Genomic DNA, 16,053 nt, shown 5'->3' on the forward strand with positions numbered 1-16,053 from the left:
GTAACGAAACGCGACTGTTGTTACTATTTTGCAGGTGTACCTAATGTTGTTGGCCAATGGGGTTTCATACATCATGTACTGTACCAGGGGGTGGGCAAATGTAGCTTGGGGGCCACATACGAACCTATACATCATTTCATGTGGCCCACGAAAACAAATAGTCCACTTCATGGTTCTTGCTTAGTGGATTTTTTTGTTTGTTTGTTTATTTTAGCACAACATTTTTACCATATTTGATTGACAGCTGAAAGTTCCAGGGAGGCGGGGTTTTCATAGGATTCAGTGACATGCCCGCAGCATCTGCAAGCTGAAAGTATGTCGAAGTCTGATTTCATATACAGTACTTTATTTTTATTTTTATTTTTAATACAAATGTATGCAGCTTGTGAACAGTAGTCTTCCCTGTGGTGTGACAAATTTAGATATTTTAGATATTTTTTGGGCCTCTTTCATTAAACTTTTTTTAATTTTTTATTTTTTTTAACCTGATCCATCTGTCCGTTTTGAAACAAACTGACATATTCCATACATGGTTCACGATGGCTAGATTGTAACAGAATCATTTCTTCATTTAATGCTTCCCAATGAATCTCCTGAGCCATCATTAGGCATGAGGTCATCTGTCCCTTTTTTGTTTTATAGCCTCTAACGTGCTTAATGGTCAGCCCACGTTCCTCTTTTGACGCCAACTATTGTCTGCTTTTCTTTCTTCCTTTCTTTCTTTCTTTCTTTCTACCCACCCACCCCCACCCCTCTCAATGTGTGTGTCATGTGTAGACGCAGATGGCTGACATGGAGCAATCCCACAGCGTGTGTGAAAGTTTGGTCAGGCAGCGTGATGAGACTCAGCAGGAGGCCGAGAGGCTGAGGGCCAGCTTCAGGGATCTGGAGAGGACTCTGGGCTCCAGGGAGCGCACACATCGGCACCGGGTCAAAGGTCTGGAGGAACAGGTAGAGACGTCAAGGCTTTGAAGCTCTCAGTGTGTTTGGGATACACAATAACACTTTATTGTGTTACTATAAAGTCACTGACAGTATAGTGGTTCACTTGCCTGACTTCCGCCTGGCGGTGTGGTAGTTAGTATAGTACCATAACATGCGGGCAGCACTGACGTCTGGAAGCAATGCAGCGTAATTGAGAGCAAGCAGAAGAAGCAGAGAAGGTGCCCAACTTAGAGAGAATATTTGCACGTGAGTATTGTTGCTGTTTACGTGTGTTGCTGCCTCGTGTGTGTTAAAGTAGCAGTTGTTTGAAGGTTTACAATTGCAGTAACATCTATGCTCATTTCCATTCGCCTGTCTTTGGCGTTTTGTATTATTTGTGAGCGTTAAGCTAGCAGACTTTCATTAAATGAAGTTTTGTGGTTTGGTGGAACATTTTGGTGTTTAAATATACAATTCTCTTTTCCACTTCAACTGGGTGTGATCAATAAACAGCTTGAAGCAAGCACGCATTGCCTCCTTTTTGGAGAACTGTGCAAGCGAGCGAGTGCGAACAGTTGCTCAAAAAATACTTTAAGTAGTGTGTTTTAATAAGTTTTAATGTGTTTAAAACTTGTGGGAGAGGTAAAACTGCATAACTAATACCCGTACGCTCTCTGTATAGCACATTTTCATCCATCCCCTGCAATTAACAGGGTTTACTGTATAAACGATGGATGTGTTACTATGAAATTATCATCATCAGAGTGGTGGGGATAATAATCGATTAGTTAATTAATCAAATCAATGTTTCATATTATTTCGTTCATACCACAGTAAAATAAAAGAGCGTTTATCCAGGATCATGTAAAGAAAACGGAGCATGTGGCTTATGGAGAATTAATTGTATCATTTTCATGACGATTCATTTTTTTGTTTTCTTCTTTGTGCAGGTGTCCACCTTGAAGGAGCAGCTACAACAGGAGATGAAACGACGACATCCTTCGCTTCCCTCCTCATTTCTGTCGACAACTAACTGAGAGTAGAAGCAGCAGCCGCGTCACCCTCAGGGAAAATGTCATCACCAGTGACTGAAGGCAAAAATGTGCACTCGCCGGCCAAAATATTAGGTACCTCTGCACAATGGAATTATCTGTCTAAACAATTCTGCGTCTATTAAAATGCTCATTTTGCACTTCCTCATACTGAGAGATGTCACTTTCTTTTTTGTTTTGGTTAACTTATTCAGTTACAGTTGAGGTCCAACTATTAGAAACAGCTCTCAGTATGATGCAGCGCAGTTCTGCACAGTCCTAAAAAAATATATATATTGTTTATATCCGATTCCCCTGCTTATTCACTGTGACAGTGTCAATCTAAACTGAGCATAATTATCTTTGAAAAGGCAAAACTCTGAGGCTCCGCAGGTGTACCTAATAAAGTGGCCACTAACTGTACTATACCTGACTTTCCTCCGGTCATTTGAATGAAGTATAAGCTATTCATCATGCACATTCCAGTGATTATACTAACAGTCAAAAAGGACTAAAAACTAAACTAATAACTAAAAAATATTTTAGTACTAACCATATGAAGTCATTGCTTTAGTGTGACTGTAAAGAAATATATTTTTTAATTGTAATTATTTCAATGATATTGGCTTACTGTGTAAATGCTGCCAGGGTTTCCCAAACATTTACAGATCAAGCCCGAATATGGTTCTCTCGAGTACACAAACTTACAAAAATACATCCTGTATCACTATAATATCCACATATACTGTACTCAGACTAATGATAAATAACAAATGCATTAATTGACAACAAACATGAGCCTGAAAGCCATTTGCTAACAAAAAATGGGACATTTTGGTTCTCAACTTTAAGTTTGGGGAAACCCTGTGTTAGATGGTGAACACTGGTACATGTACAGTATGTTTGTAACACAGAATAAACACACTTGTGGAATGTGAATAAATGAGTAAGTCACATGCTACAAAGCTGTTGTTGAAAAAAAAAAAAAACAAAAAAACATATTTTATTATATTTTAATTGTGGTAGTTTTACAAAGCAGCAGTAGTGCTTTGTGAGGATCCTTCTCAAAGCTGAGGTCATCTTGGCTGATGTCAGCGACTGCTTTGACCGAATGACTTAAAAAAAATTATTATTATTATTATTTTTTTTTTTTAAGTACAGTATAAGAAAACAACAAAATACAAAGCATGCGATTGATACGGTACAGTATGCAAAACAAACTGAGAGGTCTCCGCAGCTAGTCGCATCTCTAATACAGCACCAGTGTGATGAGTTTATAGCACCAGTGATTTGTACAATCATCAAGCTTCTTTGGAGTATACTGATCGATACACACAGGTGGGAGGGGAAAGGCAAACTGTAGTATGTGAGAAATAGAAGCGTTGACATTATAGCAGTGATTCCCAACCACTAGATCATCAGGTGTGCCACGGGCAATTATTGGACTGAAAATTATTTACTACAAATAATGTGTCTTTGTTCATCTAGCTATGCTAATGACGTATAGTGACAGGCTGAAAAATTGAATGCTCTTCCACAATAAGGCGGAAGGTCGAATGAACCTGTGTATCCACCTGATGCTATTTGTACAACAGAATGATAGCTTTGCGCTCAACTAAACAGGCACACACAAGTAAATGTGTGAGTAAATTAAGATCATCGTTTTCTCAGCGTACAGTGAATCCCCCGCTATTTGCTGGCGATAAGGACCGACCCATGCCAGCAGTAAGTATACAGTAAGTAATAAAGTAGAGTGGACCCATGTACATTTGCATTTTAGCATCATTCACCTAAGAAACCCCTGCTTAGTCGCAGTACTTGTTCAAGATCCCCCACTTGTTTTTCATTTTTTAAAAATCTGATTCCCCTGCTTATTCACATTTTTTTTGTATTAGGGTCAGGAGGGTGGTGTTTGTAAGAAGAAAAAAATAATCATTATATAATGAGTGTCAATTATTCACAGCTTTTCCGACTGTATAATACCTTGAGATACAGGTGCCTTGACTTCCATTGGTTTATTTTTCAATATATGAACCATTACTTAGCCAATTTTTATTTTTTTTTTTTAATCACATCAAGCCACCATCAATTCACATTGGTTTCAGTAGAAGGGCACTATCAGTTGGTGGGGGTAATGCACCATTAAGATGATTTGCCAACCAGCAATAGACCCCACAGGAGAGCCAGTAAAGACAATACATTAGGTACCATTGTGTTTTGTGCTTGCATTTTCCGTCTTTGCAGGTTATGCGGAGAGCAAATGTTATTACTGTGTGTTTTTATACAGCACAATACTGTTGAGTATAATTTTTCATGTGAAAATATATGTTAAAAAATAATTTGGGGTGTTCTTTAAGGGGCTGGAACGGATTAATCGCATTTCCATTGATTTCAATGGCTCAAGATGATTTGCGTGTGTTGAGATGCAAGCGGGTCATGGAACAAATTAAAATTGTATCTCAAGGCACCAGTGGAATTGATGTACCCCGTAAAAAAGGGTTATACTGTACTGTAATGGCCTATAAATATCATAAGATGGCGCCAAAAGATTTTGTGTGAATGAAGCGCCTCAACTCACATTATCATATTTCCTTGGCACCAAGATGCCACCAAATGATGTCAAAGCAATTCTGTCATAGCTTTGGGCACATAAACGGCTACTAAAAAGAAAAAAAAAAAAGGAGGGTATCCACTTTATATACCATTTGTGACATTTTTGTTTGGTCATCTGTTGCGAGGTTATCCTAATGCGAAATGTGTGCCTTGGCTAAATAAAGGTTGGGAAACACTGCATTTTAAAGCACATCAGTGAAGAAGAACAAGAGTTGTAGATGGCGATCGTGGTTCGGTTGGGTCTCCATCATCAGCAGCCACCACCGCAGCTCTTCCCGCAGCTCGCCCCCACGGATCCGCAGTGGCCGCTCAGCGCCGCCACGCCGCAGCGTGAGAACTGGTCCCGGCACAGGTCAACTACAGACAGGCGAGTTCCCAGTCAGAACAAAAAGGTCAGGTTTAAGAAAAAAAACAACTACTGTGGTGAACTCACCTCTCAGCAGCTCTTCATGTGCACACACGGTCCTCACGCACACCTCCCTGTTGATGACGTACACACGCCTCAGACTGCAAAACAACAGAGAAAGGTGATGAAGCACGTTCACATCGAATGACATGAAACTAGTACCATCAATATGTTTCCGCTTTGGTTCATTACTGTGGTTTGTGTGCTGTAGTGTAGAAATGCACTGCAGGTGTTCCAACTTTTTTGGGCCATAAAACAGTAGCGGGCCGTGCATTTGGTGCCTGGTCCTTCAGTAGAAACTTTTAATATCATGTCAAAAAATGTCAAATAATATCTTTTAATATCATGTCAAAAAAAAAAAAAAAAAAACATTCTGGGGTCTTTTCTTTTAATAATCCTTTTTGTATAAACTTTTCCTACAATCTGTATCAAGAATTGTGGGAAACCTTTATCCTTATTTTTTGAAAAAAAGATGTTCCAAGAATGTTTGAGCCCATTACAAGTCATGCCTTGGGATACAAGTTTACTTAATTCTGTAAACACGCTCCTCCTCATGATTAGTTTATTGCGGCTTCCGGAGTGTGGTACTTGGCCACTGGCAATATAAGAAAGTCATGATAACGCAAACGATGAAGAGGTTCACAACTACTGTACGTGTCTCAGTAAGCTGTAGTAGTATTCGGTTTTTGCAGAGGACAACGAATATATGCGCGCGCGTATTGTTAAAATGTCTGTCTACATGTGCTGCTGCACCGATTGTGTTGGAGCGTTATAACACCGCCACATGGTTGATTTCACAAACAAATCTAACGTCAGCAGCCGAGGGAAACATTACGAAATAAAGACAATAGACTGTTGTAGGCCAGCAGAGAAGGCTGCAGCTCACGCAATCCAGGGATTTCTATGGCCTTTAAACAGCTCATTAAAGGATTGTGTCGTTTTTAAGGATAATTCATATTGGAAACTCACACTCAGGACTTTTTTTAAGGGTTTGTGGATCGTTTGGTACAGGGCCACACAGAAAGAATAAAACATTTCCTAATTGGTATTTCATTTGTACATATAGGCGCAAACGATTCTATTCACCACTTTGCTTTGCACCATTCCCACGCACATCTCTGTCACTTTTTTCATGCCCATTAAGCCCACCAAGTAGCACAGCTGGCAGAAACAAATTTCTTTGAAAAAGAGGCAAAATGGGCTTTGTGGTTTTTAATAAAAGAAAAAAAAAAAAACAATAACACCCACACGCCAAAGAAAATAGCAATATTCCTCATCATAACTGATGATTCACGTGCTCCAAGTCCGTTCTCTGTAATGTGGCTTCGGTTGTGTCACTTTTATCTCTTTTTATTGTGGGGGAAAAAAAGAAGAATGGGGGCCACCACTTTATGGGGCAAGGAAGCATCTCCACGTTTAACTTCAACTTGAGTCAAAATGGAACGCTCACTTTGAGGCAGTAGAATTCAGAGAGATCTTCAAACCCAGAACCTCTCAAATGAGAGGCAGATGTACAGACCACTGTTCGCGCTGCCCATTATTTCATTACTGTGAATATAACAATTGCACTGTATTTGATTTAAAAATAATAATTATTATTATTGTTACATAGTACAAGTAGTCCTGAGCTGTTGTATTCTAAGGGCTAATACATGTGACAGTCAATCAAAACTGTGCATTATTGGCTTTGCAAAGAAAAAAAATGGAGTACAGTGGTGCCTTGAGATACAAGTGGCCTGTCATTCGGTCAATTGTTTTATTTTTATTTTTTTATTGCTTTGACTTGTGAGCAAAAAATTGAGATACAAGCACTGTACGTACGGTGGCAGAGAACTCAATTCACTTCACAACAAGCGGCAATTTGGCAGATAGTGAACAATTCTTAGGGGGAAAAAAAAGAGGCTACAAACTGTTTATTTCCACTCGCATTTGATGTTTACTGTCAAGCTAAAGAGAATTTCATGCTATGCTTAAACAACTAAATAACTGCCTCAAAGTCTGGTAAAATGCTAACGGGTAATGGGAAACACCATATATGGGCTAACGAAAAGCATCGCTGTCGTGGTGTTAGCCCTTTAAGAAACAGATATTTGAACACAAATGGTGGAGCAACACACGTAGACCGATAATACAACAATACTCACAGGCACATATTCTTTATCCTTTGCGCACACAAAAAAATGAAGGAAAAAAAAAAAACAGTTTTTGCACAATCTGCAGTTTACTGAGTCAGTTGCGAAACTGTTCTTTGTGTGTCGCTATGTCTGTATTCTGCTGTTCCCAGGTGGCTGAGACCAGAAGGAGCAGCACAATGTCCATTGAATTGAAGCAGAGAAATGGGGCAGTTTAATTCTTTACATTCTAATTAATTATGTCATGGTTATGTTTTTATTTTTTTATTTACAATATTATAAAAAGGTTATTTTTCTTTCCTATTTGACACGCTGTGGTGACCCCTAACAGGACACGCTGAAAGAAAAAGAAGATTATAAAGTGTTTTTTTTAAATTTTTATTACGAAACAATAAATTACTTGATGTAAACTCGCATGTCAAGTCACCACTGTGTATAAAAAAGAAAATGTGTGGGAAAATAGTATAATAAATAGAAAAAATACAATTGGATCTCATGAGATGATGCGTGTTGACCTGTACACAATGAAGGTCCTACAATGGCCAGTGTGTATATACTGTATGTACATATTTTGGCCTACTCTAACTTTAGAAAGATTATATAGCAGATGAAATCGTATCATATTCTACTTGTACAAAACATAGTCTAGAAAAGTACTTGTGCTTGAAATGTATTATTTATTTATTTTTTTAAACAGAATAATAGGGCATTCTTCCTACAGAGCCCAGGGTCTTTAATTAAATAGGTCTGAGTGTGTGCATGTTTGCATCTGTGAGTATTTAATTTCCACCCAAACTGAAATCCTTGAGGCCATGTTGGCTGACTGAGTTCAGATGGGCTTTCTGGCTAATAAACAGAAAATAGATAATGACATGATTTTGGGATGCTCGGGTAACTAGCTCATGGTGTAAGTGTTTCCACGTGCGACATACCTGTAAAAGCAGAGACTGTTCAGGCACTGCTTGCATGGTTTGTGCACGGAATAGAGTCTAGTGCACGGATACTGCTCCTCTCTGCAATCTGGAAGTTCAACATTTGGAACGCTTAAAAAGACAATACTCTCTACGAAGAAGTCGACAACTCGATTGTCTTACCGAGAGGACCGGGCTCCGTGGGCTCCGTCTCCAAATCCGTCTCTGATATCCATATGAAAAGAAAGGGAAAATCAGACTCTTTCTCCAGATGGTAATTTAAAGCTTTAGCAGACATACCAGTTTTTTCCGGACGGATCACGGGTTCGAATCGGGCCTGCTGCTGGTAGTTTTCGGGAACAGAATCATGATTCTCAGAATTTGGATTTTCTGAACGCAGGGAAACAAATTGCTTTTTATTTGTTGTCACACGAAGAAGCGTTTGAACTGTACCGGCACAATATACTGAGATGCGATACAAGGGCAGACCTAAGTATGATAGGGTATAGTCGTACACCACTGCAAACTACGACCACAAACCTGAACATATCACTCAATCAATACATCATCTTTGTAAAAGCATATCTTAAAAAGTGAAACTCATACTTGACATAGATTGGGGGTCACTGACCTTTTTGAAAATGAGAGCTACTTCCTGGGTAATGATTAATAATTAATGCGAAGCGCTACCTTCTGAAATAACGAATTTGCTCCAAATACAATAATTCATGTTATTATTGATCATGAATGATAGTCACCTCCAGTGGAACCTCAATTTAACAGACCCAGAAACAAACAGATAATACCACACACGTAACACGTTTATATAGATTAATCAAAATATGCTTTACCTGGTAAATAATCAAGTCCATAGTCATCTAGAGAAGAAAACAGTAACTATATGATATATTACTGTTGAAGTTATCTAAGTCCATTGTGTTATAATTCCATACTAAAGTGGAACAATATTGATTATTTCACGAACTCACCAAGAAAAGGAATAGATTCCTCGTACTGAGCCTGGGCAAGCAGCACAACTGTTGACGATTCGCAGAAAGAAACAAATGACAACATGACGGAATAATATGGGTCAACTTTTATGACTTTTCAGATTGGTGTCAATGCCGAACTGCAATAGACCATTCTAAGCATCGCGATGTACATACTGTACATACTGTATATCCCCATCAAAGTTTTGATGGGTTTTTTTTTTGGGGTGGGGGGGGGGGTCTAAATTTAGAGGTTATGTTTATCATGTGCTTTTTTTCTGACTGACTTAACCAAAACTGTAAATACATTATCGTCAAAATCATCTCGGAATATTTTTTTTTTGTTTCACAAATGCATCTTTTGCTTTTGGTGGTTACAGAAAGTCACAAATGTCATCCAAGTCGGAGGCAAGAACACATCACGAGGTCACATGACCAAGCGTGGACGCAGCAACAAGATGTGGATCGAATGCCGGATTCCCAAGTATTAAAAGTAATACCGATACTAATCTCCAAAACGGGCGGGGCGGTCACTTTATTGGTGACCACTAAGATGCCGTTACCTGGCATGCATATCAAGAGGAGGGCTCTCATGGTCGCTCTGGGAGGTAGTCAGACTCTCTCTGTGTAGAGAAGATCAGCAGATAAAAACGGCGAGCAGCATTAAGTGTTTTTTTATTGATTTATTTTTTTTTGCACGTCCTTTCTAACCTCTCCAGCCCCCCCCCCCCCACCCCTGAACCCCTCCACTGGCCCCAGCAAAAAGTATGGGGCGAGTATAACAGCAAGAATGTGGAAAGTCTCTCCTTCCTAAGAACAATCACTCTGTTTTCCCACTTTTCTCCTCTGCAGCAGACAGTCTGGGGCTGCATTCCAGGAAAAGAAACGGCGGACCCCGGCACCCGCTCTCTGGTCCCCCCTTTCCCTCCCTCCCTCGATACGTCTGTGACTGCATCCCTCATTTCCCTTCTGTCGCCCTCCCCCTCTTTGCACCCCCATTTTCTTCTTCCAAGCAAATGGTCTCCTGGAAGAGTAAAAATAAATAAATAAATAAATAAATAAAATAAAAAAGTAGTGTGGGCCTAAAAACGTGAACAGTGACATCATCAACATACTGTACACATGAACGACATTGAAATCAATCTCTCTCTCTCTTCCCTCTCACGCTAATGATGTTGTTTTTGTACGATGTGGAAAAATGTTAACGCTCCTCCTACAGCTTCTCTGCTATACTGTACGTCACCCACACAAGATGAAGTATGACAGCATTTGGGCTTTTTTCACCTTGCGACGTTTGGGAGACTTACTGGAAATGACAATAAGGGCCCCTTTGAGAAAAACAAATGCACCGGGCATGTTACTATGCTGTTGTTTGTTTTGTGTTGTTTTTAAATTGACTGTAACACTTTAGTTCCCAAGGGAAATTGTTGAGTAAAATCTCATGTTTGCACTAGCATAGAAAAAAAAAAAAAAAACACACCCGCACACACACACACACACACACGTACGGGCAAATTCCAATGGTGCATCACAGTGGCATCAAAGGCCATATGTTTTCACGGCACACATCTGGGAGCTATTAGCCCTCCCACCACCTTCTCCACCAAAGACCCCCACAATACACACCTCCCACATACACTTGTGAACTAGTTTCTCAGGACAGAAACCGCAAATGCTCTTACATTTAAGCTTTTCTTTATATTTTCCAGCTAAAGGAATTATAAAGCGCCCCCCCACCCCCCACACCAGCCCCTCCTTTGCCCTCATTGACCCTCATTTGTCTGGTAGTTTTCCCCCCTGGCAATACCCCTGCCATTGCTGCAGGGGCTTAACTGAAGTCCCTCCTCCCTGCCCCCCCTCGTGAAAACACAGGGCCACATGTCCCCAACACCTCCATGCAAAGCACCCGGAGCGTGGAGTGAAAAGTGTAAAGTTGAAGTGCATTACACAACACAATCAATTGATTTGTCTTTTAGCCTCAGTTCCATCAAACCTCAAATGCATGCAGATGAGAATAACCTGATAAGAAGGAAAACTAAAAATAAAAATAGCTGCCACTCACCAAAAACTTTGGATCAATGTGCTGCGACTGTCCGCCACCTTCATGCGCCCCGTGAGTGCTGGAGGATTTTGCAGCGCCACATTGCACCACCCCGCATTGTCAAGTCTCCTCCCCGTCCGGCCTCCCATGCAGGCCCCGCTTCTGGACCCGCCAAATACTGCACCTAAGCAGCTCATTAGCGGCAACACTGATCGACGACAGACCGTAATCATTGCGAGTTTGCAAAATGATATGGATTGGATGTACAGTAGAGATAAATATGGGAGTCAAAAGAACTCAAAACTAAGGATTTTGTATTATTTATACTCACCAGCCAGCTATGGTACACTTGCACAAGTTATTGAGATCTGTTTTGATTGACATGGTCATTGGTCATGAATTCAACATGCTTATTATCGCGGTTGTTGTAGCCTACAGTGCATCAGAGATGTTTCTCATATTTTGTTTACCTTATACTGGTTTATAACGGTGTATAGCGTTACTATTGGGGGTCAATAGCACTATAAAGTGCCTTTATTGTCCTCATCGGAATTAATATACAGCACTGCGAGTGTTCTTTGTCCAAACCAGCTGCCAATTCAGTGTTTGAAGAATCTCACGGCACTGACATGAGGGAGGTGTGGTGAAGGACCCATCTGCAAAATACGCAACAACCAGAAAAGTTGGAAAGGATTTTTTTTTGTAATCATCAATTTGAGAGCAACTGTAACAGGTCTCTTCAAAGCCAGGATACAGAGCAGTTCACTTCACAGTTGAGAGGGTCAGGCTTTGACTATAGGGAATTTGTTTCGGGCCAGTGATGCAAGGTTCCGGAATCCGCAGATAGCAGGTCTTTATGATTTGCAGAGAGCAGAATCAGGGAAACTCACCCAAACTTGATCTGGCAGAACTCCCAGTCATAGACGGAAAGTGGAGTGAATTCAGAGGTTGCAATGTTTTGTCTCTTGGACGGATGGCTGGCTCTGACACACTTTGACTTGACTGCATCATCAACAAAGCCTTGAATAGCGGGTGTGTCACTGTAGCTTGTAGAACGTGATTGGCTGACAGACTGGCTGTCTGTCATGACAGAATTGGCCATCCCAAAAGTACCGGGTCGCACCTTGACTTTTTTCTTTGAGCATGCTCATAACTCAATTTACTCATTCCATCAAATCAGTTTAAGCCATGGAAATGAATAGAAACACTCCAGACCCCCCAAAATACTTTTTGTTGTTGTATTTTTGAGAAATAGAAATTGCTCTGTATTGTGTGAAAACATAGCAAGACAATGTAAAACAGAAACTTCTTTATAAAGTGTAATTACTGTATGTTGGGACAAGCCAAAAGTGACAACACCTGGAGTAATATTATCTGTGCCTTTCAAAGGCGTGGTCACTTCAGGTGTTGAAGACTAATTGGCTGATTAGTCTGCGTGAGTGTCAACTCGAAAAACTAAGTTAGGGACTAATTCATTGTGCTTTCTGCCATCTAGTGGAAGAGCGTTTAATTATTCTGCCTGTCACAATAGGTCAGCATCATAGCGAGATGAACAAAGATACCGTCTTTGTAGTGAATACATCATTTTGGAACCAATCGCAACACATCTGATTATCCTGCACGGTCACGACACTTATGTGCCACAGCACATGCAATAAAGAAAGTAAGCAAGAAAGAAAGAAAGAAAGAGGACACAAATGCCAGAAACAGTGAATGACAGTAAATGTTCAAACTGTGCACGTTGGAGTGGCTTCAACATTTCCATTTTTATTCCAATGCAGAATGTTTGAGTACAGTTCAATTCTTTTCAACTTAGTACAATTTCAATTATTCAATTATCTTACTTAACTTCATTGCAATGCATTTGATTTCTTCTACATTTTCTTTTTTTTTTTTTTTTTTTTTAATGATCAATCACTGAAGCGTTATCTTCGTCAGGGGTGGCATGTGGGGACGGTGGGGCATATGGGGCATATGTGGATGGGGCATTTGTGGAAGGGGTGGCATTTGGGGCATTTGGGGTGTTTGTAGAATGGGTATGGACGTAAAGTGGGGCATGAGGGGCATGTGGTGGTGGGGGGGCATGTGGGGCATGTGGTGGTGCGGGGGCATGTGGGGCATGTGATGGTGGGGGGGCATCTGGGGCATGTGGTGCCGTCAGGGCATCTGGGACATGTGGAGGGGGTGAATGGGGGACATCTGGAGCATGGGGTGGGGTTGGGGCATGTGGGGCATGTGCGCCATCTGGGGCATGTGGGGCATGAGCGCGGGGGGGGGCATGTGGAGATACTGGGGCATGTGGGGCATGTGACGACGGGGCAATCGGTGACGGGTGTACGGTCGGTGGTTGTCCTCTTGGTGGTTGCGGTTTTGATAATTGAGTTGACGGAAAGTGTGTTCTGGAGGAGTCGTCTACCGCCGCTGTGGTGTTCTTGACTTTCCTCAGCAGTGGTTGCTGTTTCAATGGAGGAGTTTGGTTAGATATCTTACATGATGACATGAAGCTCTAGATTGCAACATTTAGTTCAGATTACTTACCAAGAAGTAGAAGTACGAAAATGAAAGTTTTGATCATCATTATGACGCCCTTCTGTCCTCTGATATATCAAAAGAAATGGGGTTATTTCCTGTAAAAAAAAAAAAAAAGATGAAAAGAGAAAGAAAAACACTTGAAGGTAAAATTATGTTTATGTCCCCAAATATTTCCTCTTTTATCAAAAGCTGTTTGGACTTGTTGTGATGAAAAGTTGCACATTGTTGGAAGCACTGCAGGAATGTTTTCCGCGCAGGATGTTCAAAATTCCACACTTACCGTACGTGTTTCTGTCGGTATATTATTATTTTTGTTAGTTCACATTCCATGTCACTTTTTAGTCTCTTCTATTCATTTTTTTTTTTTTTAATCTTGTATTGATGTTTTCCGTTCTTGCCAAGAGACGCATGCAATTAAGAATGTCATTCTTCCCTGCATTTCATAAGCTGATCCACAGCAGAAAAGCTTTTTTTTGCACACTGTCACTTCAAGGCGTCAGTGTCCAAACTCTACAATCCCATTAGACAAACATCCTAAAGTGGAGGAGGCAATGTCCACTTTGACCCCAGTCCCAATCTGTACCTTTTGCGTGATTCTACAAAGTGCAACAATTAAAATGTCCAACTTGGATGAAAGTTGGAAGTTTCTCAATGAATATTTCTCAACGAAAATACTTATAAATAATAGAAAGTACTCACCACGCTCAATCAATTACGCTGTCAATAGTCTGAGTGGAGCTCGAAAGAACTCTGTGTCCGTTTGGGTCCTGCACCAACGTTTTATGTTGACTCCCAGCAGGGCCGTGATCGTTGATAATTAGTGTGACCTTAACTTACGTCTTAATTATTTTACTGCTCCTCCCTAACCTTTTGAAGACAACTTACTGTGTGTTCAAGAGTTGACTCTTTTCAAGCACTATTGTTTTGCTGTCTGTAATTAACGAATCAATTGCGTGACTAATGTAATACTTAATTTGTTCTAATCAGAACAGGTGACATTTGGCACCTCTAATGGTGTTGGCTGGCAAAGAGTTGACTGATGTGGTGCAGAGGAGGTTCTAACATGGATGAACAGCAAGTCAAACATGACGTAGAATGATTTACTTTCCATCCGTTGTTGTAAAATCTAACAACTGGGAAACACAAATACGTAACATGGAAGAGGACACACGAGAAGAGGGGATGATGCTGGTTTTGGGATTGTTTTTTACAGAAAAATCCCTGACTAAAAAAAAGAGAAAAGATTTTGAAAAATCCTGGAGACAGCGTGAAAGTGGACTTTGTAGTCTACAACACAAGCGGAAGAGCCATCCACCCATTCATCCATCCATCCACCAATCCATTTTATTCCGCTTATCCGGGGATGGACTGCAGGGTTAGCATCTTTAGCAGGGAAGCCCAGACTTCCCTCTCCCTAGCCACTTCGTCCAGCTCTTCGAGGAAGATCTCCATTCTTCCCTCACTTGTGAACAAGACCCTGAGATACTTGAACGCCTCCACTTGGGGCAGGATCTCTTCCTTGACACGGAGAGGTCACTCCACCCTTTTCCGACAGAGCACCATGGCCTGAGATTTGGAGGTGCTGATTTTCATCCACACGACCAAAAAGTTGATCATTGAACTGCAGCCTAGGGTGTCCTGGCGCAAAGTGCACGTATGGACACACTTATGTTTGAACATGGTGTTCGTGAAGGACAGTGCTTGATGATCATGGAAGTCCAATAACAAAGCAACAATCAAATTCAGATCGGAGAAGGGTGTCATTCCTCCTAATCGCACCCTTCCAGGTCTCACTGTCATTGCCCACGTGAGCGTTGAGGTCCCCAAGCAGAATAACGGAGTCCCTAGCAGTGGCGTTCTCCAACACCCCCTTTAAAGACTCCAAAAAGGGTAAGTACTCTGAGCTGTTGACCCCCCACCCAAAGGCGGAGAGAGGCTTCCCTCTCGTCTACTGGGGTGAACCCAAATATACAGGCACCGAGGCGTGGGGCAATAAATACGCCCACACCTGTGCGGCACCTCTCACTGTGAGCAACTCCAGAGTGAAAAAGAGTAGAACCCCTCTCAAGAAGACAGGTACCGGAGCCCAAGCGGTGTGTTGAGGCGAGCCTGACTATATGTAGTCGCAATTTCTCAACCTTGCCCACCAGCTCAGGCTCTTTCCCTACCAGAGAGGTGACGTTCCACGTCCCGAGAGCTAGTTTCTGTAGCCACGGATCAGACCACCAAGCTAACCATCTTCGGCCTCCCCCTTGGCCCCTCCCACATGCGGTGAGCCCTTTAGAAGCGAACTAATGTTTAGTTCCCCAATTAAGTTAATGGCCTGGCTCATTATCCTTTGTGTTTCAGGTAGTTCAAGCTAATTTTTATTTACTTGTCCGCTTCCTCGTTCCTGTCAGTTTCGCTTCTTGGTTGCGGACGTTCCGTTTCAAGTCACAATTCAAGTCAAGTCATGACTCGGGAGTAGAGGATGA

General features: G+C 41.3%; 2 protein-coding genes across 8 annotated transcripts in view; one reads left to right on the forward strand and one right to left on the reverse strand.

Annotated features, from left to right (window-relative positions):
* The window catches only part of LOC133408512 (rootletin-like), a 32,645-nt gene extending 23,108 nt beyond the window's left edge, over window positions 1-9,537 (forward strand). For 3 of the 6 annotated variants that reach the window (XM_061687506.1, XM_061687507.1, XM_061687505.1), the window contains 2 exons: window positions 778-951; window positions 1,875-3,266. In XM_061687506.1, coding sequence (XP_061543490.1) covers window positions 778-951; window positions 1,875-1,961 — 261 coding nt within the window. In that variant the 3' untranslated portion in view covers window positions 1,962-3,266. Of the gene's footprint in view, window positions 1-244; window positions 294-777; window positions 952-1,874; window positions 3,267-4,732; window positions 5,096-7,258; window positions 7,318-9,386 lie in introns of those variants that run through there. The other 3 variants (XR_009769311.1, XR_009769312.1, XM_061687508.1) reach the window with 3 other exon arrangements.
* mfap2 (microfibril associated protein 2) lies at window positions 2,538-11,124 on the reverse strand. 2 transcript variants are annotated; one of them, XM_061687510.1, is made up of 9 exons: window positions 11,069-11,124; window positions 9,570-9,629; window positions 9,007-9,054; window positions 8,869-8,895; window positions 8,318-8,407; window positions 8,201-8,242; window positions 8,039-8,126; window positions 5,002-5,075; window positions 2,538-4,925 (listed from the first exon to the last, which is right to left on the reverse strand). In XM_061687510.1, exons 2-9 carry the CDS (start codon window positions 9,598-9,600, stop codon window positions 4,819-4,821), a joined length of 507 nt encoding a protein of 168 aa, XP_061543494.1. In that variant the 5' UTR covers window positions 9,601-9,629; window positions 11,069-11,124; the 3' UTR covers window positions 2,538-4,818. The 2 variants fall into 2 exon arrangements, with proteins under 2 accessions (XP_061543494.1, XP_061543496.1); XM_061687512.1 differs by lacking the exon at window positions 8,869-8,895.
* Between the last annotated feature and the right edge of the window lie 4,929 nt (window positions 11,125-16,053).

Source organism: Phycodurus eques, chromosome 10 (assembly GCF_024500275.1).
Source record: "Phycodurus eques isolate BA_2022a chromosome 10, UOR_Pequ_1.1, whole genome shotgun sequence".
In the NCBI taxonomy this organism is placed as follows: Eukaryota; Metazoa; Chordata; class Actinopteri; order Syngnathiformes; family Syngnathidae; genus Phycodurus; species Phycodurus eques.

Coding starts and splice junctions, on each gene's coding strand:
- mfap2 (XM_061687510.1), bottom strand. CDS start 9,600: ATGAGAGCCCTCCTCTTGATATGCATGCCAG. Junction 8,408..8,868: donor TGGACTTGATTATTTACCAG/GTAAAGCATATT, acceptor CCCTGCGTTCAG/AAAATCCAAATTCTGAGAAT. Junction 5,076..8,038: donor AACAGTCTCTGCTTTTACAG/GTATGTCGCACG, acceptor GTTGTTTTGCAG/TCTGAGGCGTGTGTACGTCA.